We start from the raw sequence: 26,970 nt of genomic DNA, 5'->3' as shown, positions 1-26,970 counted from the left end.
AGGCACAGCGAGGACCAAGTGAAAAAGCGAAAACCTTGAGAGCTCCACACCGTCTGCCTTGCAAGGCGCGCCACAGCTTATAGGGTTGGGGAGAGAGGAGTGGGGGACCCTCCTTCCAACCTAGATGCAGTTTCTGCTGGCCTAGGCCCCTGATGGGGAAGTAGTTTGTGTTAAGTTCAGGTTACTGAAGTCAGGGTGCTGCTCCCAGAGGAAACTCTCTTGGGCCCAGGGGCAGCTGGCTAGACATGGATAGAGGGGCCACATGCCACCCCAACCTAAGACAGAGCAGAGCTGTGCTGGGAAGGTGGGCGTCACTGGTTGCTGGGTGGGTGAGGGTAGGGGCTGGAATCGTTTCTCGTTTCCAAGAGGGTGTGGGGACTAAGGGAGGTTTTCACCTTTCTCGTCCCCAGCCACTGGGGTTGTGTTTGTGTTGACGGCTGTTGTCTTGACTGCATGCTGTTTGACAAAGTTCCTGCCTCACCATGCCAGGGCAGCCGACCATTCACTCCCCGGTCTCTTCTCTCCCCTTTGTTCAGCTGCTTCTCCTGGTCGGTAGTCAACCCTCTTCCCTAGCCTTTCTTCTGAAGCGGAAGGTTCTGGGATTGTCTTCTTGGTCTGTCCCACTTCATCTCTCATGGCGTGGTGTTAGCAAGTCTGGGTAGCGTGTCTGTCTCGTCTGCCCTCCTGCTGGAAGTCCAATACTGGGCAATTCTTAAAGAAAAGTTGGGTGTTCCCAAACTCGCTGCTATCATGTGGTCGAACCACCACAGCAGCAGGGTTCCTCAGAGGACTACCAGGAAGGTCAAGCGAGGAGAATGGGGCTTTGGCACTGGGACTCATATTGCAGCTGCTGGTTTTAAAGGCTACGACAGAGTTGCGGTGGGCGATGAGTTGAAATGTCATACGGCTCCTTGTTCTTATCAAGAATCAACTCTTTTTCTTGGAGAAACCTTTCCTAGGTTGCTCCAAACCTTTGGTTAAGTTCTAGAGTTTTGAAACAGTTTATTCTGGTCAGTGTTTCTAGTTTTCTTTTTGCCTCATGGAGAAGTGAATGGTCAGAGGTCCTCCTGTACCATTTTCGCCCTTTCTGTGTGTTTTTCTCTCTCCTAACTGTGTTTTCTGGAGGAGAGTGCTGGCTGGGGAGCCTACCCTGCAATTCGAGGGACTCTCATGGGATTTGGCCTCAATCCAACTTAAGTTTAAAAGCTTCTACCCTCTGGCAGCCCCTCTTTACAATAAACATGTATTGAGTTGGTTAGTGACTGCAGAGCTTGAAATTAAACCTCAATTCCAGATACTGTTGTACAAAGTACTGCTGCCTCAGTATCTTTACCAGGCCCATGTGCAGCCCCAGAAACCCCAAATGTTCCCTCCTTTACGTGAAATGGATGAGGCATGAGAGTCCTGGGTTCTGGAGTTCAGGATTTCCATAAGGAAGGCGCTGATGGGCATGGAAGAGGGGCCCAGGGGCCTCTTTCTAGCAGTCGGTGTCCTTGTCAGAGACTGGAGGTATTCTGGGGACTTTCTTCCCTTTGGTTCCCCCAGACTCTGCGTGCGGATCACTCTCGCCCCTGGGTCTGCCTTGAAAATAGACTGGCTGAATTGACTCGTTCTTGGCAACTTTGACATTGAGCTGCATTTACAGATGCTGTTGGTGTGGCCTGACCGGGTTTGAAGGCTGATCCCAGGGCGGTTACGGTGTGGACTGGCTGGGTGATGTGTGCTCTCGTATCTGAGTGCCCGGTGCCCAGTGGATTCAGAGCACCAGCGTGCGCCCTGCTGTCTGGAGTGTGTACACCGGACGGCTACCATCGCCGTGCTTTGGAAGGGAAAGGATGCTACTGCCGTGTTCCTGGTTGTATGAGCAAGGGTTGACAAAGCTATGAGAGGCCAACGTCAGAGACTCTGTGAGTGCTTTGTGTTCGTTTTGTGGCCAGCTACTGGGGTTGCTTGACCAGCTTGGCCCCAGTTCATATGCTGACCTGGGGTGTTTGCCCTTGGATCACAGGCGCCCTGCCGATCTTGAGGTGAACTCATGGTCCCTTCCTGGTGGTCTTCCTGGGGCCTTGTTGTGCCTGTTCTCCATGAAAACCTGGGGGACTTACTCTTCTCTAAGTTTTGGCAAGCGGGTCTCTTTTAGGGTGGTTGGCTAGTTGTTGGCTAGGGATAGGGCTGCCTAGGTCTGGGTCTTATAAGAAAGCAAACGCAGGGACAGGTAGGTTCTCAGGTGGCCTGCGGACACATCTGGAGCGCCCTCTTCAGCCTCTTGCTTTCAGCCTTCCTGCACTGGCTGAATACTGCTTTCTGCAGCTGGCTGTCGTGATGGCCGGGCGCTTCATGCGGGTCCCTGCATGTGGCAACAGGACATGCCCTTTTATGGCTCAGACTCAGTCTGTGTCCCAGGCCCTGTCCCAGTCCATACCCAGCCTGAACCCAATCCCGAGAGTCTCTGCTTTTGCTGTGCTGCCCACACGCATCCCAGAACAATATCTTTTCTGTTCATTGCCCTTTGCCCACCCACGTGTGTAACATGAGCTCCAACCAAGAGGGTAAGCTGTGGGTCGCCCGCAGGACCTGCCACGCAGGGGCTGGCACAGCGCTGGCGACAGTCACGGCACTGCCCTACCCTGCATGCCCGTCCACTTTTACCCTGCTGCCAACGGTGGTCCAAAGCCCCAGGAAGTCCCCCTGTGGCTGCCCTGAGGGAAGGAGCTGGAGCCAAAGAGAGAGACCTCATGTCAGCCCGGCTCCTCACGCTCGGCTCCTCCGGGCTGTACCGCCGACGCCAGAACCGGCACAACACCCTGCCACCCGAAGCCGCCCCAGGGTAGGTCGCCAGGAGCCAGCGTGGCAAAGGCGTTGCCTAGAAAGGAGTGGCCTCAGGGCTTTCCAGAGGAAGTCACTCTCTACCCTTCTGAAGGTGGCCTCTGATGGAGGGCCCACCAGTCACCGGTGCGTGGTCAGAGCCAGGCCAGCCAGGTGGGGGCCGTGCGACTGCATCTAGTTGGAGGGCATGCTATCTGTCCGACGGGTTCGTGCACAGGGCACATGGAAGGGGACATGCTAGAGATCAGGGAGCGGCCCTTCACACGGGGATGTTATTATTGTCCTCATTTTACAGATGGGGCTCCAAGTGGGCAAAGAGCCTTTCCCACCACAGACAATGGAGAAGGGGGAGTTGAACACAGCCCACCTGCTCATCACCGGGACACTGCTGTGTAGACCAGGGGGTTAAAGTCTCCTTCAAGTCTGCGGTGTGGGGCCGGGGGTTCCTGACTGACCCAGGGCATTTCAGAAGACGGGCTAACCTGAGGCCTGAACGAAGCTGGGGGTGGGGGAGGGTGGACAGGATTTGGGAATGGTTCCTGGACATACTGAGCATGCAGTGCCCTGGTGAAATCCAGGTAGACCTATCTAAGCAGCTGTTAGCAAGAGAGCAACACTGGCCGTGGGCTTGGGGACATCCGAGTAGAAATGTGACAGGGGAGGGGGCTGCGGAAGCCTGAACGGTGCGGCTGTAGTGAGGGGGAGCAAAGAGGGAGATGAGAGGAGCAGTCTCCGGGGTAAGAGGGGCCACGAGGGCTTTGGATACCCTCATCCTGAGGGCCTGCTGGCACTCCCTGTGTGTTGGTAGTCACGGGCAACATGCCTGGAGTTAAGAACAAAGGAAAGAAAGGGTGCTTGGGAGGCTGTCATCTGGGAGGACCTGCCACTGGTGGGGCTGTCATGGGCATCAGAGCATCACCCACTGGGGCACAAGGTTGGCCCAGAGCAACTGGCTCACCTGAGCAAGGCTGAGCTGAATGTCAGCTCTCCTGGTCTGCCTTTCGTCACCAGGGCCTGTCACATGGGCAGGAGGTACAGTGCCCGGATGAGGCTGATCGGGAAGGCAGGCTGAATGCCCAGGGTAGAACGGGCCGGAGAGAGATGTAAACCGTCTCAATGCAACAGAAGAATGTGGCACAAAAAAAAAAAAAAAAAGAGCCACGGAGCATAAGCGAGCATGCTCATGGGAACTGGGTTTCAGGAACATTCCATGCATGTAGACACGTCGTGTCTACCGCCAGGTCATGTCCTTCCACAGGGTTGCCTGTGGAAAGGCAGCGATGTTTCTTGAGCAAAGGGTTCACCTAGGACTTGAGAATGAGCTCTGCCACTGCCGACCCGTTTCCAACGGATCCAGGATGCTTCTGCTGGCGTCACCGCATCACATGCGCAGCGGCCATTCTTTAATGTGCTCGTGTCTTCTGGGATGGGCCTGGGCTTTGGGACTTCTGGCTCTGCATGCGACTGACCCTCTCTGCTGACCTTGGATCAGCCTGGACTGCAGCCCCAGGGGAGGGATGGAGGAAGATGCTCCGGGCACCATGCCCTGCAGTCTTGATGGGTCCTGCTCTGCAATGCTCATTTGCTTGCTGAAGGAGCAAAGAAGGCTCTGGGGGGCTGGGAATGTTGGTTTTGCTTGTAGGCCCTTCCGAACTCTAGAGGCGAGTGTTGCCGGCTCATTTTACAGATGAGGAAGCAGATCCAGAATCTTGGATTCCTATCACACCATCAGTGGGTGTCAGAGCCAAGGCTGAAGTTCGGTGTGCCCAGCAGCTGAGCACACGCTGTTAGACCTAGTCTTCCCCCAGCAGACGTGTCCTTGGTGCCTGGGCTCACACGGTGCGGGGACAGACCCCCTGTGGCTAGCTGCTGCCTGCCTGTGGGCCCTCACAACTATCTTTCTACATTCCAGTGAGGTGGAGAGCTGGGAAGGAGACCTTGTTTCTGAGATGCTGCTGGGAGCTGAGGGGCCAGGAGAGGACATGCGTCCACTCCTAGGTGACCCTCAGCATGCCAGTGGCCCTCCCTGCACTCTTGTTTCCTTATTGGAACCAGGGCTAGAGAAAGCCCAAACCCAGCCCCCCGCTGGGGTCCCCGGTGGCAGGTAGAAGCAGCTCTGGGCTTTGGCTTCTTGGTTGTGCCATTGGCAAGGTGTGGTATGTGATCCGGCGGGGGCAGGGGTAGCAATTGCTCCTCGGGGATGACTGGGCAGACTTTGTGCTCCCTCTCCTTGTCCGAAATGTGTGAAGGAGGACCTGAAGTGACCATGGCTCGCTCTTGGCCCTCGAAGGAGGGCAGGCAATCTGCAGGCCTTCTTCGGGACCAGCCATGGTGAAGGGATTCAGCACACTTCCCGAACTGCACGCACAGTCACGATGAACACACAGCCCCGTCTATCCAGCGCGCGCCCTGCACTGGACATACTTTATGTCATCGGGAGGCACCTCTTCATAGGGGAGAAAAGAGGCCAGGAGCAGCGCTTGGCCCTACCAAGCTACACGGCCTCCCGCCACCCCAGGAAGCATTCTGGGTAGTGCAGTGGAGTGCTGTCCAGGTTCATCCCAACACCCGTCCACCCATTCCTCTGTGTTTTAGGCCAGCAGATGGAGGTGTCCCCTAGGTGTCCTCTGTGCTTCCAGTGGCGATACCGCTGCCTGAACATGGGGACTAGGGCGGCACGTGTACAGATGGGCTGTCAGCCCCACACTTCTCCTGCCTGTGCCAGGGCTTGTGCAGAGATGTAGGGGACAGGCGAGAAAAGCCTCTACCTGAGACACCAGGGGCTCCAGCTTGGGGAACTAGACACAGAGCAACTCGTGGGCCAGGTGTTGTATTGGAGCAGTGCCACGATGCCCACTTTAAGGTGATTCGCAGTACAGAGACGTGGCGTGTCTTCTGGGGCCCTGGTGGGCAGGCTGTGTACAATCAGGAGTGTGTCTACGAAGGGGGAGGATGGTGTGGCACCTGAGCCAGCAATGGAGGCAGACAGGCAGTAGTTACATGATGGACCATCTGGGGCTGTGGCCTTGGAGAGGGAGGTGCCAGCAGCAACCGTTGGGGGGCGGGAGTTGGGTCAGCCCAAGAGGGAGGCCAGAGGCTTGGTTGCAGTGCACAGAAATCATCCCTGGGTCTAGGAGCAGAGGCTGGGCCCGCCTGGGGAGGGCAGCGCAGGCGGGGACAGGGAGCACACACAGTACCGGTCAGCCATGCACTTCCTTGGTTCAGGGATAGAGATCCGAGTTCAAGGAACGGTCCAGAAGTCGGGGGCGGAACCTGAATGTTTTTAATTTGTTAAACTTCTTTTTCTGGATTTTTGAGTGAGGAAGCGCAGGGTTAGGCTTTCCTGTTGATTTCTGACACTCAAAGCCCTAGCCCAGCCATTCAGGGTCTTAGTCCCCGTCAGACCATGGGGTCTCCTCCCTGCTGCTGAGGGCGCACACTGCTGGAGGGGGAAGTCTGCAGTGCTCTCAGGAGAGGGAGTGTGCTGGGCCACGGGTGGTCCAGGCCAGCCCCTGCGGCCGCAGCCCGGGCGAGTTAACTCCTGAGCCTGCCAGGTCCTCTGCTTGCCTCGTGAGACCCGCTGGCCATGCAGGGCCAGGAGATGGTGATGAACTTCCCTGTCATCCTGGGTTCTCCCCAACTCCTACGGCCACACCGCAGTCCAGACCTCAGTGTGGATGGACACGGGATGCGGCTTGGCTCTCCAGAGCACACCGAGAGCAGGCCGAGCGAGGCGGGTGGCCCCAAAGCAGTGAAGAGACGACATCCTGCCTGGGTGTTTCCGCGCAGCTTCTGATAAGTCAGACCCGTTCTTCCCACCCCCCTTCCTGGGTTCCTCCTGCTGAAGGAGCCCCTCTTTCCATTAATGACATCCTCAGACGGGGCTGCTGTTCACCTGAAGACAGGAGGCTCTGCTCTGTACTTGGTACCTGGCTGTTCACCAGTATTCTGGCCCTTGGCTCGTGGCAGCGTCACCATCAGTTAGCATGTCCTGTGCACGTGACAGCTGTGGGAGAGTGAAGCTGTGTGTTGAGCAAACACCACCACCTCCACCCCTGCCCCGATCCAATGCCAAGGCTATCCTTGGGTGGTGAAAGTGACCTTCCTAATCCTGGAAGGACCTCAGCTTTTTAAGGAGGGGGGGACCTGTGCCCTGACCTGACCAGCTGTAGCAGCTTTTCCACCCCTCGGTCCTGACCTGGCCCCTCCTCTCATCCCCCATCCCATCCCAGCAATATGTCCACAGCTTTGGCCAATGCCGTATGCCAGCGCTGCCGGGCCCACTTTGCCCCTTCCGAGAGGATCGTCAACAGCAACGGGGAGCTCTTCCACGAGCATTGCTTCGTGTGCGCCCAGTGCTTCCGGCAGTTCCCCGAGGGGCTCTTCTATGAGGTGAGGATGCCTGGGGCAGACGGGGCTGGGGCCACACTGCGGAGCGTCTGAGCAGCAGACTCAGCTTCGGAGTCCAGGAAGAGTTGCCCCGTGCCATCCTGGCGCAGGGCTGCCACAGCAGGCCTTACGCCCAGCTTTACCTCCGGCCAGTGCTGAACCTACTCTTGTGGTTGTCATGGTACCGAAGGAGCACCATCCACTCATCCAGCCTTCTCAAGGGCACCCAGGGGTGGGGAGACCCGGCCCTTGGGGCACTTACCCTTCCAGGGCATCTGATAGTAAATGCAATAAATATGTATCAGATGGTGCCGAGGGCTTTTGCAATAAGGACTGTCAGGGTGGGGCTGTTGGGGACGAGGGAGGGCCCCACAGCCAAGGTCTGCTCGAGCAGGAGCACTGGTAGTGTACTGGTTACACGTTGGGCTTCGAACCACCAGCTCAGCTGTTTGCAACCACCAGTTGGTCTGTGGGAGAAGATGAGGCTTTCTACTCCCGGAAAGAGTTACAGTGTCGGAAACCCACAGGGGCAGTTCTACTCTGCCCTTGAGGGTCCCCATGAGTCAGAATTGACTCAGTGGCAGTGAACTTTTTTTTAATATAAAGGGTACTATGTGTGTCAACCCCGGTGGAGTGGTGGTTAATGCAGCAGGAAACTCAGAAAAGGGGAATGAGAAAGGGCGAGCCACTCTAAGAATGTAATGCATGCCCTTGTATCATCCAGTAGAAGCTATTAACTTAAGTGTCTGTTTTGCTGTGTATCTTCTCAACAACAGCCAAATAAAAAAAATGGGAAAATATTAAATTCCATAAACTTACATAAATTCTATTAAGAACAAATTAGCCGTTTGGGAGATGCCAATCGACACTGCAGTAAGATGCCACTTCCCACGCACTCTCATGGTCATTATTTCTCACAAAAAGGAAAAGCCTCCCCAGACGGTGGAGCCGTCAGAGCCCTCGTGTGTGCGAGAGGGCATGCAAAATGGCGTTGCCGCCGTGGAAAACAATCCGGCGGTTCTTTAAGAAGTTAACTAAGTGGACAAGTGTGTGTTCATGTTCACTGCAGCATGAGGGACAATGCTAACCGCGAGGAGTGGGAGCAACCTGAGTGGCCATCAGCAGCTGACGGGAGAAACAAAATGTGGTACCTGCCTCTTGCTCAGGTACCCGGTGCTGCCTTAACACAAGAGACCTCCCACGGGGGTTTAAAGAACAGCAGTTTATTCTCTTGACACTTCGGGGATCTCAAAGTCCAAATCCGGGGGGCCTTCTTTCCCGGGAGTTGGCGGCGTTCCTTCCTCTTCCTTGGCATGCTCGTCTTGGCGCTTGTTGTCCTCCTTCTTCGTGTCTCTCCCCTGGTTCGCTGCTTATAACTCAGGAGTGATTTGGTGCCGGACATACCCTTCCACGGGCATGGCCTAGTCAACAAAACACAAGACACCTTCCACGCCACCCCTGATTTCCAGGGTCCTGCTTACAGGTCCAAGGGTTAGGATCTCAACACACATGTTGCCGTGGGGATCCATAACAACATACAATGGAATATTCTTGAGCTTTCAAAGGAAGATTGTTAAGTGAAATAAGACAGACGTAAAAGGTTGAACCTGTAGATGATTCCGTAGCTATCAAACATGGCAGGAAATGTACAGGGGCAAAAGATTTGTGGTTATGAGGGGACTGGGGAGAGGTAACTGGAAAGTGGAATGTCATTTAAAAAAATCCACCCACAGAGGGAAGGCGTACTCACGACTTGCCTCTTTCTATGTATGCCTACTGGACTTGGGTGAGGAAGCCCTGCTTACAGCACAACTCTTCTCCATCCCACACTGGGTGACCAGCATGCTGGTAGTTTGAAACTGGCCATGGTGGGCCATTTATACCACAGAGATTGGCAAACACCGCAGACCAGGGCTTTTCTTTCCCAGAGATGTTCCATATTTATTGACGCCGCCGATAGTTCTAGTGGAGGCGATCGGAGTGGCCAGAGGCCGGATGTCTTTAGAAGGAAGGTGACGGGGATGGCTGATAGGTGGCTGTGGGTTGGCAGAGCTGAACAGCCATTTCCCTTTCTTGCCTTCTGGGACATTCTGGCCAATGGTCAGGTCAGTGGGAAGGTGGGCATGTATCTAGAATAAGCTCAGCGACACAGTAGGTGCTTAAGAAGTACTCATTACTCTGATGGCTCTGTAGGTCAATGGGAAGGGTCGTATCTATTTGGAGCCTGACACAACATTCTAAGAAACAGGGAAAACCCAAGCGTGGTCATATTTGGGGTCAGGGCAAGGACCTTCCTGGCCTTGGTGGGGACAGTGGTGCCTGACTGGTATTCACACAGCTCCCTCTGGCTGAAGGGGTGTGTTAGGCTTCTCTAGAAAAACTAAACCAGGACACTTATGAATATGAACATATATATGGATAGCTATAGATAGCATGAAGGAATGTAACAGCTAATTAGTCCACACAACAGTAGAGAAGACTCAGCTCAACTGTCATTTCTGTGGAACAGTTAATATACTGGAAGTTCTTCAACTCACAGGGCTGCCAAGTCCAAGGTCAAGGAAGCAGACAGCTGAGTCTTCCAGAGAGCAATGCAGGCAGTCCGACCACAGGCAGCAAACAGCTGGCCAGGTCACCAACAGTCAGCCAGATGACAGGATCCCAGCTCGAGCAATGTATACACTGGCAGTGTGGTGAAGCAGGTCTCAAAGGAACCTCAACCCCTAGTGACACAGTCCATGGGTTGGTTGTCCCACAGGTAGTGTAGCTCACAAGTTGAGGCTGAGAACCAGCCAAGGCAGCCGCACGCTGGTCCGATCACCAGAGAGTAAGAGAGAGAGGTGGGACTCACCGAACCATTTGTCTCTTTGCCCTCCAATCAAACTGACCTCATTAATCCCACATGGTCTTATTGACCCTGTTGGCACAGTAAACCTACCTATCACAAGGGGTTTCTCTTGGGTCCCCTTCCTGCATTTCCTTCCTTCAGGCTCTAAACCTGTGGTGTTTGGTGGTCTCTGGGGAGCTGGGCTCCTAAGAGAAGGCACTTAGGAAGTGGACCACAGCAGCTCAGAGGACTCAAAGGTGACCTCATCCCACCAGCGGAAGACACCACCCGGTCTGCACGCAGGACCAACAGGGACACCCACTGGGGTCTGAAACGGGGCCTTTGGTTGTCCACTTTCCTCTGTGCTCCCGCTAGTCCACTGAGTGTCCAATCTGTGCTCCCAGCCCTCACTGCCGGCTCTCTCCTTGCTGCCCTCCCCTGGAGGCTCTCGCACCCGTTTCCTACGGTGACTACACTGGTGTGACAGCCGTGTCTGTCCAGCTTTGACCAACCAAGGATCCGCCAGCGCAGCTCGTGCGGGCACGGGTGGTTTGCATGATGCTTCTCTTCTGGCTCCATTTGCAGTTTGAAGGCCGGAAGTACTGTGAACACGACTTCCAGATGCTGTTCGCCCCGTGCTGCGGATCCTGTGGTAATCAACCTTCTCTGGGGATTGGGGGGGGGGGGCGGGGGCGGGCTGTGGGGGAGGGGATGGTGGGCAGACCCCTTCCTGCATCTTCCTGAACATCAGTCCGAGGGCCTGGCAGAGCCCTTGGGCAGGAGCTCTCGATGCTCTGGGACGGGCGCTGACAAGCCAGGCTGGGGCTGGTGTGGACGGGTAAAGAGGGGCCGCTCTTCCCTCAGGTGAGTTCATCATTGGCCGCGTCATCAAGGCCATGAACAACAGCTGGCACCCTGGGTGCTTCCGCTGTGAGCTGTGTGACACGGAGCTGGCGGACCTGGGCTTCGTGAAGAATGCGGACAGGTGAGGCGGGGTGGGAGGTGCTGGGCACAGGAGGGGGTGGGTAACAGCCGCCTCTTGGTGCCCACTAAGCACGGGGATGAGACAGTCCCCATCTCGGGTGTGGCCTGAGACCAGGGAGAATGGGGGCCAAGCGTCCAGGTCTCCCCAGGGTCATGGCTATGCCCGGGAGGCAGGCTGACAGGTGATAGAGGAAGGAAAGTGAAAGTGGCAGTGACAGGAAGGGGTTAGAGGCAGTGGACGGGATGAAGGACGGGAGCTGCAGCAATCCTTGCTGGCCATGTCCCCTGCTGACCGCGTTGTCCACAGTGCCGGCCCTAGGCCTACACGCCTGAACACTGCTGGAGAGAAACCCACCAAGAGGGCTGCCCGAATTCCCTCTCCACTCAGGCCTGCACACTGCATTCAGTGTGACCTCTCCTTCCGCAGCAGCAGAGGAAACCCGCTGCCAGGGACCCCGTGGGCAGAACAGAGCTGTCTCCTAGGTTTCCAAGGCCGTGAGCCTTCCTGGAAGCAGACGCCCCCAATCTGTCTTGGGTGGAGCAGCTGGTGGGTGAGTGCCCGAGGGCTTTACCCCCAGGGCTCTTTTAAAGAGCCCTAACCCCCAAAGCCAAACTCACTGCCGCCACGTCAGGCTGACTCATGGCGACCCCCTGGTGGGTTTCCGACTAACTGTTCCCGGGAGCAGAAAGCCCAGGTTTTCTCTGGAGGAGCTGCTGATGGTTTGGAACTGCCGGCCATGCGGATAGCAGCCCCAAACATAACCACTACACCTCCGGGGGCTCCTCCTTAGAGATCCTTAGCAGGTCCATTTCCTCCTTCTGAGAAGACCCCTCGCCCACCACTGCCCTCTACCCTCCCAGTCCTTGTCTTGAGGGAATGGCCTCTTCTCCCACTTCCTTAAAGGACAGAGATGCGGCTGCACAACCCCCCCCCAAAAAAACAAACAAACAAAAACCAAACAACCTCTCCTCTTAAGGCGCCAGTTCACCTCTCATGCCTCCTCATGCTGCTCATGTTTCTTCCCCTTTCCAGAGGGTCAGGCCTGGGACTTCTATGGTTTAGTCCTGAGCCTGCTTCCCTCTGAGCTCCGCCGGCTGCTTACAGTGCCCACAGCACATCGGCTGCCTCCTCCCCTGCGCCCTTCCTGCCCGTCTGCGGCAGTGCCAGCCGCGTGGTCCCTGGCCTGCTGAGTTTGCCACAGCTCACCTCCCCGTCGTCTCTTCTGTGAATGCTTCTCTGGCCTTAGGGTTACTCCTGCCCGGGCTCCTGTTTCAGCCTCCTTGGCTCCCCCCCGCCCCCCCAACTTTAAGCCGTAGAGTTCTTTGGGACTTTGTTCTTATCTCTGCCTTCGAGGACAGAGGCCTTGAATCTTCAGAGTCCTGGACAACTTCAGGGGTTTCACTTCCACTTTGGGGTGAGACTTTCCAGTTGCAGACTCATGCACGTCCCGTGTAGCGGGGGCCCCCCCGGGGAGCTCCTGAGTCCTGCCCTGCCAGTTGGAACTGCTTCTCCAGCAATCCCCGTAGCAGCGGGAGACCTGCCTAACCTCCTTACAGTGCCAGCTCTCTCCGGGTCTTTGGCCCCACTCATGTCTGCTTCCTCAGGCAGCTCTTCAATCTGGGCTCTTCTTCCACTCGTGTTCTCTGTTGTGCTGTCTGTGATGGTCCGCTGCCCAAGAGATGGGCTCTTGGACTCGCATGGCCTAACAGCTCCTGGTGCCATGCTGGCCCGCCACCATGCCCAAGGGTTAGCTGGCTGGGTGAAAGGCTGCAGACCAACCCCGGAGGTTGGCTCATCAGCTTAGTGTGCTGCCCAGGGTGAGCCCAGTCCTTTCCTGGGCCACTGTGAACCTAACACCACCCTTCCCACTGGAGTATGGGGAGGGTCTTGGGGAGGCTGCAGTGCTATGGGAAGTAAAGAATTGCTGTTAAGGAAGAGGGGTCATGGTGCCAGCTGGCAGGTGTGATTAACAAGACTTCTTTCTCAAACCCATGCCCTCCCAGGCCTAGGTTGGCACTTCCAACCAGGTGGGATTCCTACCTTGCAGGCGTGGTCCTATACGGTTGGCGCTGCTGACATAGAAGAGAGACTTCAAGAGTGGTGTGCACCTCCACCTCTGCTTCCTTGGCCCCCCACTTGGCCATTCCTGGCTTGCAGGGAGGAACGTTCTGGGAAGGGATGTGATGTTAAGCAAACACAGTGCTCCTTCATAGTCTTCAACGTGCAGCTGGGTTGTGCTTAGGATCACGCAACAACTATAAAAGGCTCTGCTGGTGCAATGATGTATGAAGGCTAGGAGAAGTCTCTCAGGTGAGGGCAGGAACAAGAATGCCCTGGCCTGTCTGATTAGTGGGAGACTGGTCCCTACCAGGTCCTTCTCTGCTGCCCTGGGATTTTCCAAGCAAGGACCCACCAAGCGTGCTCCTGGCACTGCCTACTGACTTGTGTGATTGGCCAGGGTTAGGGAGGCAGTGGCACCTGCCAAGAAGTATTGGTGATTGTCAGGCCAGACGCGGGGCCTCTTCAGATCTGATTACGGGCTTAGAGAAGGACCTGGTCTATATAAGCTGATGGCCTGATGACCAGTTGGAAGGTATTATTAGCCAGTGTTGAGTTATATAGGGTCCCTACCCCTAAACTATGGTAGGGGTCACCTGATAGCAAGTGTCCCACAGAGGGAACGCAGACCAGCCTGTCCTCAGAGGAAAATATGTGGACACCCTTCCCACCCATTCACCTCTTAAAGGTTGTTTTCCAGCCAACTTTTGGGGTTCCCTCTGCAGAGCTTTGCGAAGGGGCGTTTCTGTCTTGGGAAGAGGCTGGGAACCAGGCAGGCAGCTTGAGGAAGGAAGACTCATGCTCATCGTCAGCAGCTGGACCTCTGGCTTCCCTTCCGAGGGGTCAGTGGCACACCTTCCTGCAGAGGAGCTGGCGGGCATGACAATTCCTTCTTGGTAGAGATTCAGGTATTCCTTCAAGCCTGCCCAGGACTTTACCCCGGTGTTGTGAGTGAGCTCAGGCCTGGGAACGGAGAGCCACCTGATGGGATGCTGGTTTGTTTCTACAGGGGGCCCAGGAAGAAAGACATACTCTGTCTCCAGCCTGGGCAGCCCCGCTGTGGGGGCGTTGTCCCCCTGGGACAGCTTTGACCTGAGCCAGAGGGAGCGTCCCGAGGGCTAACCCTCACAGCTCTGACTTGGCACTCAATGAACTCTCATTGGTTTTTCCTTCAAAGCTGGGGGGCAGCCCCAGGAATCTTTTGCTGCAGAGCAAGCTGCACAAGGTGTCTCGAAACTTCTCAGCCACAAAGAAGTACATGACAGGGTCCAGGGCGCCATTGAGACTGGTGAGGCAGGAGGTGATGCGGTTCCCCAGGGCCAGGATGCGCCGGGCCGCGCAGGAGGGCTGGTGACTGTGTAGGTGCAGCACGTAGATGGAGCGGTGGACGTGGTAGGGCACGAAGCAGACCAGGAAGATGGCCAGCACCATGGCGATCATGCGGATGGCTTTGCTCTTGAGGCGCTGCTCCACCCGCGGGCCCTGCCGCAGGCTCCGGATGATCATCAGGTAGCAGGTGACCGTGGTGATGAATGGGAAGGTGAAGGCCACGGCCAGGGACACGAGGGCATAGTGGGAGGCCTTCTCCCGGTAGAGCTGGAGGCAGACAACTGTGTGGTTGGTCTGCACAGTCTGTGGGCTCACCAGCAGCGGCGCCATGGCCACAGCTACTACCACCCAGAGGAAGGCACAGGCCAGGTGGGCGTAGAGGGGCCTTCGCAACTTGAGGGACCGGACAGGGTACACGATGGCCAGGAAGCGGTCTGCGCTGATGCAGGTGAGGAAGTAGATGCTGGCATACATGTTGAGGTAGAAGAAGAAGCCAGTGAGGCGGCACGGGATCTCCCCGAATGGCCAGTGACTCCCAGAGAAGTGGTAGACGAGGCGGGTGGGCAGGACCAGCACGCAGGAGAGATCGGCCACGGCCAGGTGCATGAGGAACACATTGGCAGGGGTGCCTGACTTGTGGTCCCGCACAAAGAGCCACAGGGCCAGGGCGTTGCCAACAAAAGCCAGGATGAAATCGAGCAAGTAGAAGGTGGCAAAGAGGGCGTTCTCCAGGGGCGTCTCCTGGCCACATTGGTCCCCAGCGGTCACGGAGGCATTTTCCGTTAGACTTGGGGCATGCTCCACGTCATTCATGCTTTGGCTGGAGGCAGAGCCAGGGCACAGGCCTGGGAGGACGAAGGACAAGGAGGTGAATCACAGAGGACCTGGGCTGAAAAAGCTCCGTTTAACCTCCCCCTCCTCCCGCCACCCCGAGCCTGGTCAGCCCTAAAGACAGGCATACAGCAAAAAGCCAGGGTGTGGATGCTGCCAGGTGGCTGCCTCAACTCTGTGGCTACCAGCTGCCACACTGCATCGAGGGCTGTGCCCTGAGGATGGCAGGTGAGGCACCACCACAGGGCGGGCAGACGGGTGCAGAAGAGGCAAGGCCCAACTTCTTCCTTTTAAAGAAAGTGTACACAGTCTTATCGACACAGAATTCACATACCATAGAATTCAATGGTTTAAATCGATTAGAAAGAGTTGTACAGCCATCACCAGAAATCAATTTTAGAACATTTCCCTCATTCTGTGTTCCTTATTATTAGCTCCCCATTTCACCCCCAACCTCCCCTGCCAAACGCTACCAACAACAACAAACAGCAACAAACACCGTAAAACCAAAAGAAAGCAGAAAATAACAAAAGCTGGAACAAATTCAAAGTAGGTCAAAAGGGAAAGCAATCGAGAAGGTGCTAAGTTTTAACCTAACGATATCTGCATCCATCCACTTTGCAATGCACTTCGTCTGAGGGCAAGGCTAGTCATATCCCTGGACAGTGGCAGGAGAGGATTCACGAAAGGCTCCACACGGGAATGCTGCACATGGGTCTGGGCTTTCACCGTCATTTCTACATAGCCTTCTGCAAATCAGGTGCTCAGAATTTAAGCTCTAATAGTATTACCTCCTCTAGCCCTGGATTTTATTATTTACAATCCTTGTATCACACATAGTGTGCTCCTTCTGTGTGGACTTAGCTGACACTTCATTTAGATGGCTGCTTGTTTTAAGACAAGCTTTTAAGACCTCCAGATGCGATTCTTTCTGATAGCCAGGCACCATCTGCTCTCTTTGCCACACTTTGGGACTGCATACTAAGAACTGATTGTTCTTAGGTTAGGGTTTACGGTTAAGTGTGAGCTCAAAATCCATTCATATAGCTAAGGTTTACATCTATCCCTGTTCCACTGTAGTGGCACCGTGATCAGCTTTTTGAGAGATAATATAAGTAATGTCCACGGGGCCTTTAGTAATTCTACTAATAAACCCAAACCAAATTCACTGCCATCCAGTCAATGCTGATTCAGCGACTTCCTGGTGGGTTTCCGAGACTGTAACTGTTTATGGGAGGAGAAAGCCCAGTCTTTCTTTCTTGGCGCTGCTGGTGGTTTCGAACTGCTGACCATGTGGATTGCAGCCAAACACATAACCACTACACCAGGTTTGAGGGCTCCTCAATTCTAATATAGTATCATTAAACTAGTCAATAGTATAGGATTTAAAACTACTATTGAGATAAGGGGGCTATTCATATATAGGAAAGCTTTTTAGGCTAAATGCATGAGATGTTCACTTACACATATTTAAAATTTTAAATGATGGAATCTTGCTTAAGAAACAATGAGAGTTCGACAAAGGGCACAACATTCACTTACACTCCCTATGTTTTCAGGACATATGTCTGCACATAATCTCAAAAGCAAGAGGGTCGAAGGAAGTTCAGTGACTTCCAAATACACGACCTTGAGGTAGCAGTCCCTTCTTCTCTCACTAGGGCATTACAGCTTTAAGTCTAAAGGAATAAATAATTTCCTTTAATCTGCAACAGGTGCATGTAAGGGAAAACCTGTTCACTTAGTGCAGTGGTTCTCAACCTTCCTAATGCCATGACTCTACCACAGTTCCTCATGTTGTGGTGACCCCGTATGTGGGCGTGTCTGCAGGTGGACACACCCACCGGGAGACGGATAGAGGAGCGGTTTCTGGGTTCTTAAGACCATCGGAAATATGGTCTTAGGCGACCTCTGTGAAAGAGTCATTCAACCCCCAAAGGGGTCTCGACCCACAGTTTGAGAATGCTGACTTGGTGGTTTTCTGACGCAGATCCTTCTAATGTGGCTTAAGTAGCATGCTGTACACCTTGAGAAGACAAAATCTGAAGTCCGGTATCCTAGAGGATGGGGCCTGGGTTACCAAGGGCTGAAAAGAGATTCCCTTAAAAATGCGCGATCAAGGCTCATCTTCTGTTCTGCCCCAGGTGAGCCGCTAGAAAAGCACTCATGGCGGCATGGGTGGCCTTTGAGTCCTATGCCCGAGTATGGATGGGTCCACTTCCTCTGGGGGACCCAGCCTGCTCCTATGCAGCCCGCATCTTGCCCCAGGAATTCTCACCCAGAGTGCCAACCTCACTCCCAGAGCCTACAGGGCCTTCCAGCACTTACATGACCCGCTCCTCCCTGTGTCCCTGTACATGGCTCCCTCCAGCCCCGACACACAGGGGGCAGGGAGGAAGTCAGGCCCCCTTCTCTGTCTCCCAGACCCTTAGGTCTCTCAGCTCTCCAGCTCCATCAGGGCCATTCCAGTGGGTCAAGATTTGCATTTTAAGAAACCCTGAGCTTGGCCTCAGGTCAGCATCCAGTAGCTCACCCCCAGAGTAGTTCAATAACTAGGGGTGCTGCCTCCTGCTGCTGGCCGCAATCACCCCCTTAACCCACTTCTGTGGGGCCAAGCTCTATTGGCCTTGCTAAAAAAGCCACGACTCCTGGTGAATCCCTTGTCTCTCCCTCATGGAGCCAGCCACTCAGGCTTTGATCTTAGCCCGGTGAAGAGCTGCAAGGAGACGGAGCGATCCAAGCGGAAGGACACAGAGCTATTTGGGAGCTCAGGCAGGTGCGCCAAGGGACAGCCTTGCGGGGAGTACAATGGTGGGCCCACAAAGGCTCTGACATGAAAGGGAAGGTAGTCTACAGCCTAAGACCATGATTCAGACTGTGTGATGGGGGGTCACGTACCGAGGAGCAAGCAGGAGAGAGGAGACAGGTCTCCAAAGCCAGAGGGTGGGGAGGGGAGAAGAGGGAGATGCTGTGTGTTATTGTTGTAAGGGGCTATCAGCTTGGTTCCATCCCATAACGACCCTCTGCACCGCAGAAGGAAACTGCTCGGTCCCGTGCCATCCTCACAATTGTGTCTGTCTGAGCCCATGGTTGCCGCCCCGGTGTCCATCTGTTCCCCTCTGCTTCATGCATAGCCCGGCTGCATTGTCGGATAGAGTGGTCTGTGTTAGTGTAGCCCATTAACGAGAGCAGCCGGCCTTCTCTGGACTGGCTCATCTGTCGTGAACAATTTTCTATTTTTTCACCACTTCCTAGCTTCTGCGTCTAGATATGCCTGGCATCTGTCTCCTTCCCAAACTCACTGCCCCTTCCTACAGCATCAAAAGGTCGGTTTCAAATTTACATTCCTCTCCGGGATGGAGTTTCTAGTGTTCAAGGGAAAGCAGGGACTTTCCAGTTTGGACTGAACAATGTCACACGCCCTGTCCTGGGAGACAGAGGACCATACATTGTAGAGGGTCCACGAACTAACTGCCCATGGTCAATTGGGCTGGGCCATGGCTGTAGGTTTGAAAGTCAGATCAGGGAGCCCGGAGCCTCTGAGCCAACAGAGGCTGCTTCCTCCTAGCGTAGCCCGAGTCAGCCTCCTACCCTGTGGCAGCGCCCAGCCGCAGCGTGCCCTTGTCAGGGCTTGGCATCAGGGCCAGTTGGGTAAATTTTGGACTCAGTTGTAAATGAAAAAACAGAGCCCTTGTTCTAAAAGTAAGGCTTTGGGAGAACCGACAGGTCTATTTCCAAGACACTGGCTCTGCCTTGCCCTTCCTCCATAGGAGTTTGGACTGCAGCCCCTGGAAATGGGCCGGCTCGCTGGTTGGAACTGCCTTTTGCCTTCGGTCTGGGTGAAGACTGGCCTTTTGCCCCTGGTCTCTCAAACCTTCATGTAGCAGCAACGTTCTTCTTGGGCTCCCAGCCCTTCTGCCTGGCTTGTTTCTGGGGTTCTGAGTTTTCTCTCATCCTTCCATTTTTCTACTCCTCCCACCCCACCCTGCATTCATGAGTGTTGGCACTGATGTTTAAAATGTGGGTTGTTCACTACGTCTCCCCTAAAAAGTGTGAACCTCAGCCTCAAGACGCTCTGTTCCGTTGGTGGTTGAGGACAGGACTTGCCAGTAGCACCTACCAGAAGGTCCAGGCAGTGTTGCGTGACCCAGGCGGAGGTCAGAGGAACAGGCAAGTGGCAGTGTTTCTGGCCTCCGTCTGGCAGGCTGTGGCCAAGGGATCTGTGACAGGGCTGTGGTGACAGCACTGTGTCCTGTCAGAGACTGGTGCCTTCTGTGTCACACCAGCAGAGGTTGCCCTCCCTGGCCTGACCACTTCTCCCCACAGGTGTCTTTGTCTGGTACCTTCTGATGCCAGAGTAGCACCTTCTGATGCTGTCAAGAGCATGGGTGCCCCCAGCTCCGCCTCAGTGGGGCTGAGTTCGGGCTATGGTGAGCCTCGGACAATAAGTCAGAGAGAAAGCGACCCCCTCACCCGAGAAAGGGTCTCCTTGCTTGGCTGTCTTTGACCACGGGGCTCCATGCCTGCCCCCCCACCCCTTACCTCTCTCAGACGGTCCAGGTAGGAGGGACAGGAGGGCAGGGAGCTGGAGCCGGTGGGTGATGGAGTAGAGGGCCCTTGCGGTGAGGGTGAGGCAGAAGCCTGGCTATTTAAGGCGCTGAAGGGAGGCTGTCGCGCCTCTGGCCCATGAATATCCCACTGTGTCCTGGGTGTCCCCAGCCCCCAGCATGCATCACAGAGGCTGTGACTGTCCTTGGACTGGGGAGTGGGCACAGCAGTCAAGGACTTAGTGGCATTGACAGACACAAGAGGACATTTCAGAAGGTGGCGATTTCCTGTGAGCTGCTGTCCGAATGGACTGGCGTTCCCAAGTCTGCCCTGCGTGCAGCAGCGGGCCTTGTGAATCGGTGGTGGGAGCCGGCGAGGCTTGCTGGCTGAATGAGAGGGCACTCTTTTCAGGGCACTTGCTGTGGGGCCCTTGTGTCCTGTCCCGTATAATTAGGTCCATTCGGGTGGGAGTGATAAATCACGGCCTTTATCTCTAGCAGTAGGCACAGCTGCAGCTTCATAATGGGGCACTGTCTATGCCTGTGGGACAGGCTCCGTCTGCAGGCTGGCCCTCGGCTATTCTCGTCCCTCCTCTGAACCACGAGCCGCTTCTGCCCTCTGACCACTGGCCCCCGAGGCCGTGCTTCTGTGTCGGTGGCGGCAGTGACTGAGACTGTGTGAGCACTTTCCCTCCCTGCTGTTCCCAAGGAGCCCCGGCAGCACTGCAGGCCATGTGTCGGCTGCTCACCGCCAGGTTGGTGGTTCAAACCCTCCAGCCTCTCAGTGAGAGAAAGGGGAGGCAGTCTGCAGTTCTCCTCTGTCCTCTAGCCTCGCTATGAGTCAGAACTGACTCAGTGACAGGTTTGGTCAAAAATGGTCACAAAATGGGTTTGCCCGGCCACTGGAACCAGCTGCTATTGACGCCCTCCCAGGGCCCTGGGTTCCCAGATCTAACTGTGCTCCACACGGCTTGCAGCGATGGCTTTTCAAAGCGCAGCCAGCCAGGCCTCTCTGCTGAGGCTCCTCTGGGTATATTTGAACGACCCGCCTTTGGGGTGGTAGCGGGTGCTTAACCATTTGTGCCACCAGGTAGTTCTGTTCAGCTATGCAGGGAGTCAAATCACCACTTCTAGTTTTAAGACTTTGAAGTATATGTTTTTTGTTTTTAATGGAAACATTTAAAAATAAATGGGGCTACCATTTGGGAAGTACTTGCCAGTTATAGTCTTTAATTATTATTTTTTTCACAACATCCGGTGCATTTGGGGTTTTTTGCCCCACTTTGTAGATGAGGCAACTGAGGCCAAAAGGACTCAAGTCACTTGCCCAGTGACAAACTCCTAGGAAGTGGCAAAGGCAAGGTTTGGACTCAAGAAAGCATCACTAGAAACCTTACAGCTCTTGGCTGTTGGGTTTCGTTTTCTGTGGCTCTTTCACGCTAGCGTTCTCCCTGGTAAAGAGATGTGAGTGTTGCCGTTTGATCTCGTGATGATGTGGAGTTCAAGTGGGGTGAGTCTCTTGACTCTGGCTCCTGCGAGGTGGTGGGGGACAGGCTCCAGGGCGTGGTTCCCCTTTCTGTCTGGCTCTTGGCTCAGCCCAGCTGCCGGAGCAGAGCATTTCTGGGCTTACAGATCTTCTGCTCCCACAGGATCACGGACGGCACAGAGCACTACCACGGCATTTGGGGGAGGGGTTGCATTCTATAGCTACGGGACAATTGCTCGTGTGTGCCGGATGCGACTTGAATGCTAAGAGTTAGAGGTATGAGGAACGAACTTGTCGGTGGTGGAGACAAAGCAGGCCACTGGCGTGCTATGCTGTGGGCCAGTGGGGGTGAGGGTGGGGGGGATGGGTAAGAGAAGGCAAAGCCTCTGTCATTGCCACCAAGCTGCAGCCACCGGCACATGATGCTTACGAATGCAGCGGGGACAGCCCAGGAGCCTGGGCCAGGCCCTGTTTTCACAGGGAGTGATGTGGAGGCTGGTAGAGGCACCACTGTGAGCCCACCAGGAGTTTAGGGACTACTTACGGCCTACCTCACTTGGGCCCCTGGCCTTGAGCCCACCTGTGTGGATGAATTGGGATGACCAGACACATCGACGGCAAACAGAGGGTGATGTTGGACGTGGTAGAGTCCAGCTTGAGGGAGCAGATCCTGAGGTCAAGGACGTAGGTGCTGAACTGGCTTCCCTGTTTCTATCACCTGCCCCCCCATACCTGACTGGAAGATCTTGAGTCTGTCTTGACTCCGGGCTAGACTCTTTGACCTCATTGCAAAGGGGTAGCCCTGGAGGCCAAAGGCTGCGGAGGACAGTGAGGAGCAGGGATGGTTGGGAGGCCTTGGAGGGAGGGGTCTGGATGCATGAGGAGTGTGGTGTTCTAGGGTGGGGAGCAGGAGCAAGCGGTGTCAGAATTGGGGGTTCCGTAGAGCTGACTCTAAAGCCCCACCACCTTCGAGGTCTGAGAAGGGAAACCGTTGGTTTCTTTCAGTCAGTCCCCAGCTGTTGTCCAATGCCGGCAGGAGCCTCAGAAATGACTTTGTGGTCTTCACACAAAAAGCTCTGTAATGTCGGTTCCTGGGTCTGGGGCTCTGCTTGGACAAAGCCCTGTCTGTCTCTGGAGAATCTGTGGTTGCTCCAGCCCCCTTGGCTGGGCAGACCCTGCAGGAGAGCAGCCGCCTGATGGGCACTCTGCCAGACAGTGGAATTTAGGCTGACATCTGAAAAGTAAAACTGATGTCCAGCAAATGTCAATTAAACGTCCATTCTCTACAAACACGGAAAGGGCAAAAGCACACCTTTGCCTATCGAAGGACCCCTAGCGGTGCAGTGGGGTAAGCGTTGTCGGGCTGGTCACTCCACCAGCCCCTCTCTGGGAGAGAGAGGAGGCCGTCTGTTGCCATAAAAGATTTACAGCCTTACAAACCTAGAGAAGCAATTCTACCCCATCCTAGGGTTGCTATGAGTCAGGATGGCAGTGGGACTTGGAGTTTCTGCCTAAGAGCCAAAGACAGCAGCCACGACTATTTTAGGGTATTTCCCTGGGCTGGTGTTAGTTTTAAACCATATATCCATGTGTCTCACTGCCTTTTCCCTGATTGCGTGCCCCGGGTGAGCCCGTCTGAAGCACTCGGGCATTATATAAAGTTTCTGGTGGGGGCTTAACGCTATCGCTTCTCCCGGAAGATGGCCTGGGTGTTCTGAGAGGAAGAGGGAGCAATCTGCCCCCAACACCCAGACGTCTTGGCCCACCACTTCCCACAGGCACCTCTGCCGGCCTTGCCACAACCAGGAGAAGGCCAAGCGTCTGGGCAAGTATGTCTGTCAGCGGTGCTACCTGGTCATTGACGAGCAGCCTCTCATGTTCCGGAATGATGCCTACCATGCAGACCACTTCAACTGCACCCACTGTGGGTATGTGTGCACGCTCATCCCTGCGGGCCAGGGGCGGTGGAACCTCCATCTGATCATGGATGAGTCTAGTGGGCAGTGGGCCTTGCCGGACAGGGTGCAGGGCTACAGGGTCAAGGTGGAGGTGGGCAGACCCAAGGCGTGTCTGTTTCCAGGGCTCTGTTCCAGGGGACGTGCACGCAGCCTGGCTTGAGACCCATGGAGGCTAAGCCTCCATATTGCTTAGATGAAGCAGAGAAGGAGGACAGGGTGAAGTGAGGTGGGGCATTTAGAGGAGAGGAAAGGGACGCTGCAGAGAGACACTGAAGGCCTCTCCTCCCGCCCAACACCCAGGTGGAGGAGATGCGGGGGAGGGCTGGGAAGATGACACAGGATGCAGGCTGCCCTTCTACAATGGCTTCACGGGAACTCCGTCTCCAGAGCCTTCCTGTAGACATCACTTCCCAAAGAGACCAGAAATCATAGCCAGCATCTGTGCGGCCAGCACGGGTCCTCTCAGTAGGCTGTGCCCCCGAGTGGGATTGGCCTGGGCAATTCCTGTCAGACGAAGCAGGGCCATCTCTGGGCCTCCCCGTTGTCTTTCAGGAAGGAGCTGACAGCAGAGGCCCGTGAGCTGAAGGGTGAGCTCTACTGTTTGCCGTGCCACGACAAGATGGGGGTGCCCATCTGCGGGGCCTGCCACCGGCCCATCGAGGGCCGCGTGGTCAACGCGCTGGGCAAGCAGTGGCATGTGGAGGTGAGTGACCACTGGCCATGGGCCAGAATGGAGACAATGCCCTGCGTCCTGGTGGCCGTCCTGGTCAGAGCCTGGCCAAGCAAACTACATGGCATCTCCTCCCACCCCCTCAGCCTAGGGCCTTACTCACGGGTGGCCTCGCCCTGTCGACAGGGGCAGGAGATGTGCGAGCACAGACCAGGGTTAGGCAGCTGCGCTCCCCTGGCATGAATTCTAGGGGATCCCGAAGCTGTGAGAAAATCGGGGATTGCTCTGCCGGGCCCAGGGCCACCGCTCTGTGGGGCTGTGATTAATGGAGAAGCGACCGTGTGCACTCCCACTATTGTGGAGCTTGGCCCCTTGCTTCAAGCTGCTCCCCTGTGTCCATCGGGGTCACTTGCCTCCCTGGGCCCAGGGCTGTGGGCTCAGCTTTCCTCATGGAAGCACTCTGGAAGCCTGTTTGCCACCACCCCTACCCCACTTCTGACCTGGCCTGCTCTTGCCTGAGAAATACTTCGGTTGGCCTGTTTGAGCAGGTCTGTGAGACCCTGACTCAGGGCTTGACACCCGGTCCACCGAGCTGCACGACCAAACCCCTGCTACACAGGCAGGAGCTGCTCGACGGGTCTGAGCTCATGGGTGATGCCCACAGGAGCAGACCCCTGCAGGCCTGCAGGAAAGGGGGCCTCCCACCAGGGGGTCTGTCTATACTAGGCGTCTCGTCACTGCCCGACTCCTTAAACTGAGGCTGCCCAGGGGCCACCCAGGCCCAGAGAGTCACAACAGTAGCTGCTGGAGGAGGGGACCCTGCTGGCTCCAGAGCCCAAGTGGTTTCCAGCTGGACAGCCGAGAGTTGGCAGCCTCCTGCTGAGCTGGATGGGGTGGGTGGGCACTCTGCCACTCAGGCCCCGGAGGTCCCTGTGCCAGCCTGTCTCATCACTGCCCCGCGTCCCTTCTCCTCCCCAGCACTTTGTCTGTGCCAAGTGCGAGAAGCCATTCCTGGGACACCGGCACTATGAGAAGAAGGGCCTGGCCTACTGTGAGACACATTACAACCAGGTATGGGCGGGCGGGGCCCTTCATCGGCCTGCTAGGCTTCCAGTACCCGAGCAATCCAATCTAGAAGGGAGTGGGCTGGGAAGCTGGATCTGCTCCATGACAGCCCCCACCTGCCCGGAGCAGCCAGGCAGCCTTGCTGGAGGGAAGAGTGGTGACCTGTCTTCACAACAGGTCACTAAGGAAATGGAGGCAAAAAGAGGGCTCCTCATTGCAGGGAGGGGGTGCACTGGAGCAACCCTGGGGCCCACTGTGGGTGTGAGACTAGAGCTAGGTGCTCAGGTCCCAGCTCCTAGCTTTAAGTCTCAAGAATGGGCCCCTCTCTTAGCCTCACTTTCCTGGTTGGCCGGTTGGAAAGACATCTCACCATGCTCTTTCAATCAAGCTGATGGCTGCTGTGGTGTGGGCTGATGGGGTGGGGTGCCTGCCCTGCGCAAACCCTTTCAAAGGGGCTATTGAGGGAAACAGTAACTCAGGCTTGTCATCTGTCTGGGAGGGGGATTCTAATAGGCCCGGGGGCCTCACCTCAGCCTGAAGGGTGCCTGGGCGATGCCTGAGAGCAGCCATCCTGGAGTGGGAGGGCACGGGGTGAAGGGTCAGAGGGGGAAAGGACTAGGATGTCCCCAGCCCTGGGCTAAGGGGAGGCCAGCTGGCCTCCCACACCGATGCCCTCCTCAATCCACAGCTCTTTGGGGATGTCTGCTACAACTGCAGCCACGTGATCGAGGGTGATGGTAAGGCTCCTTCTGTCCCTCGGCCCCCTCCCTTCCCCTCGCCTCCTTGTTCCTCCTGGGCTATGGGTCCTGCAGCTGCAGGCCCAGCTGGCCCTCAGCGTGCCCAGCTGAGCCTGTGAGAAGCGTCTGTGGACACTCGCCCCTTCCCCCTCGCAGTGGTGTCGGCCCTCAACAAGGCCTGGTGTGTGAACTGCTTCTCCTGCGCCACCTGCAGCAGCAAGCTCACCTTAAAGTGAGTCGGATTGTTTGGCTGCTCCTCAGGAGTAGTCAAGTATACCTGGGGGGAGGAGGGAGGACCTCGGGGCTGAATGGGGTTTCCGTGGGCCCTTCCTGCTTTCCGGGTCACATCTTCCCTGAGGACCCTGTGTGGCCAGGCCTCGGGAGCACAGAGTAACCTCCGCTGCCTCCCAAGTCTGTTGGTGCTGGTTCTGCACAGCAGCAGGCAGCCCCGCCTGGTCCCGCACCATCCACACACGCCTGGTTCTGTCTGAGCCTGTCTCCTGGACTGTTCTCCTCTGACCCTCTACGTCACCAAGCAGGCTGTCCTCATTCGTTTGGCCAAGCCTGGGAAGTAGAATGTGTGCATTCGCACCTCGCTCTGCTGGTTGGCCTTTGTGACAGGGGTTGAGGTTGGGGGCATGGAAGAGCAGCTTCCTGAAGGGCTTCCAGCACCCAGATGGGGGAGGGAAGGCTATTTCAACAGAGGGAACCGTCCGTGCAAGGCATGGGCGTCAGATCACTGCTCTCCCGGAGGTTGTCATGACCTCTGGCCAAGAAGCTCACCATGGGCCTGCTGGCGTGGGAGGGATGTCTCCGAGCTGGAGGGTAGGAGGAGCCTGCCCCAGACCTCACCTGTCCAAGGCCAGAGACAACCTTGGGCTAGAGTCTTGGGGGCAGTGGGGAGGGGGGTCTCCCAAAGACACGCTGACTGTCGATTCCCCAGGAACAAGTTTGTGGAGTTCGACATGAAGCCTGTCTGTAGGAAGTGTTATGAGAAGTTCCCTCTGGAGCTGAAGAAAAGGCTGAAGAAGCTGTCCACGCTGGCTGCCCGCAGGGCCCACCCCAAGGCTGTGGACTTCAACTCTTCCTGAAGTCCTCCAGTCTGTCTCTGTCTCCCCAGGTGGTTCCCCACTCTTTTGCTGTCTGCCTCCCCTCCCCCTGTGTTCTTTCTCTCCTTGTGCTTAGATGGGAGTTTACAGATCAAATCAACTTTCCATTCAACAATGCTTTTATTTCATGCTGTTGATTGCAATCCTTGTTAC

General features: G+C 55.9%; 2 protein-coding genes across 2 annotated transcripts in view; one reads left to right on the top strand and one right to left on the bottom strand.

Moving 5' to 3' along the window:
• The window catches only part of LIMS2 (LIM zinc finger domain containing 2), a 39,263-nt gene extending 12,318 nt beyond the window's left edge, over nucleotides 1-26,945 (top strand). Inside the window, exons 2-10 of the mRNA XM_004703862.2 lie at nucleotides 7,059-7,218; nucleotides 10,628-10,694; nucleotides 10,907-11,027; nucleotides 23,057-23,206; nucleotides 23,789-23,939; nucleotides 24,885-24,977; nucleotides 25,660-25,708; nucleotides 25,865-25,940; nucleotides 26,652-26,945. Coding sequence (XP_004703919.1) covers nucleotides 7,063-7,218; nucleotides 10,628-10,694; nucleotides 10,907-11,027; nucleotides 23,057-23,206; nucleotides 23,789-23,939; nucleotides 24,885-24,977; nucleotides 25,660-25,708; nucleotides 25,865-25,940; nucleotides 26,652-26,799 — 1,011 coding nt within the window. The 5' untranslated portion in view covers nucleotides 7,059-7,062 and the 3' untranslated portion in view covers nucleotides 26,800-26,945. The remainder of the gene's footprint in view (nucleotides 1-7,058; nucleotides 7,219-10,627; nucleotides 10,695-10,906; nucleotides 11,028-23,056; nucleotides 23,207-23,788; nucleotides 23,940-24,884; nucleotides 24,978-25,659; nucleotides 25,709-25,864; nucleotides 25,941-26,651) is intronic.
• GPR17 (G protein-coupled receptor 17) lies at nucleotides 12,328-19,961 on the bottom strand. The gene is made up of 2 exons (XM_004703860.3): nucleotides 19,788-19,961; nucleotides 12,328-15,259 (listed from the first exon to the last, which is right to left on the bottom strand). The coding sequence occupies exon 2, from the start codon at nucleotides 15,225-15,227 to the stop codon at nucleotides 14,211-14,213; it is 1,017 nt and encodes a 338-aa protein (XP_004703917.1). The 5' UTR covers nucleotides 15,228-15,259; nucleotides 19,788-19,961; the 3' UTR covers nucleotides 12,328-14,210.
• Nucleotides 26,946-26,970: the final 25 nt, after the last annotated feature.

The sequence above is a fragment of the Echinops telfairi genome, unplaced genomic scaffold, assembly GCF_000313985.2.
Source record: "Echinops telfairi isolate 266 unplaced genomic scaffold, ASM31398v2 ScPeMD7_4;HRSCAF=17, whole genome shotgun sequence".
NCBI classification, from domain to species: Eukaryota; Metazoa; Chordata; class Mammalia; order Afrosoricida; family Tenrecidae; genus Echinops; species Echinops telfairi.
The sequence above is the reverse complement of the archived record's forward strand: the minus strand, read 5'-3'. Positions and strand labels throughout refer to the sequence as shown.

Excerpts from the sequence above, each read along its gene's own strand:
- GPR17 (XM_004703860.3), bottom strand. The coding sequence starts at position 15,227 with ATGAATGACGTGGAGCATGCCCCAAGTCTAACGGAAAATGCCTCCGTG.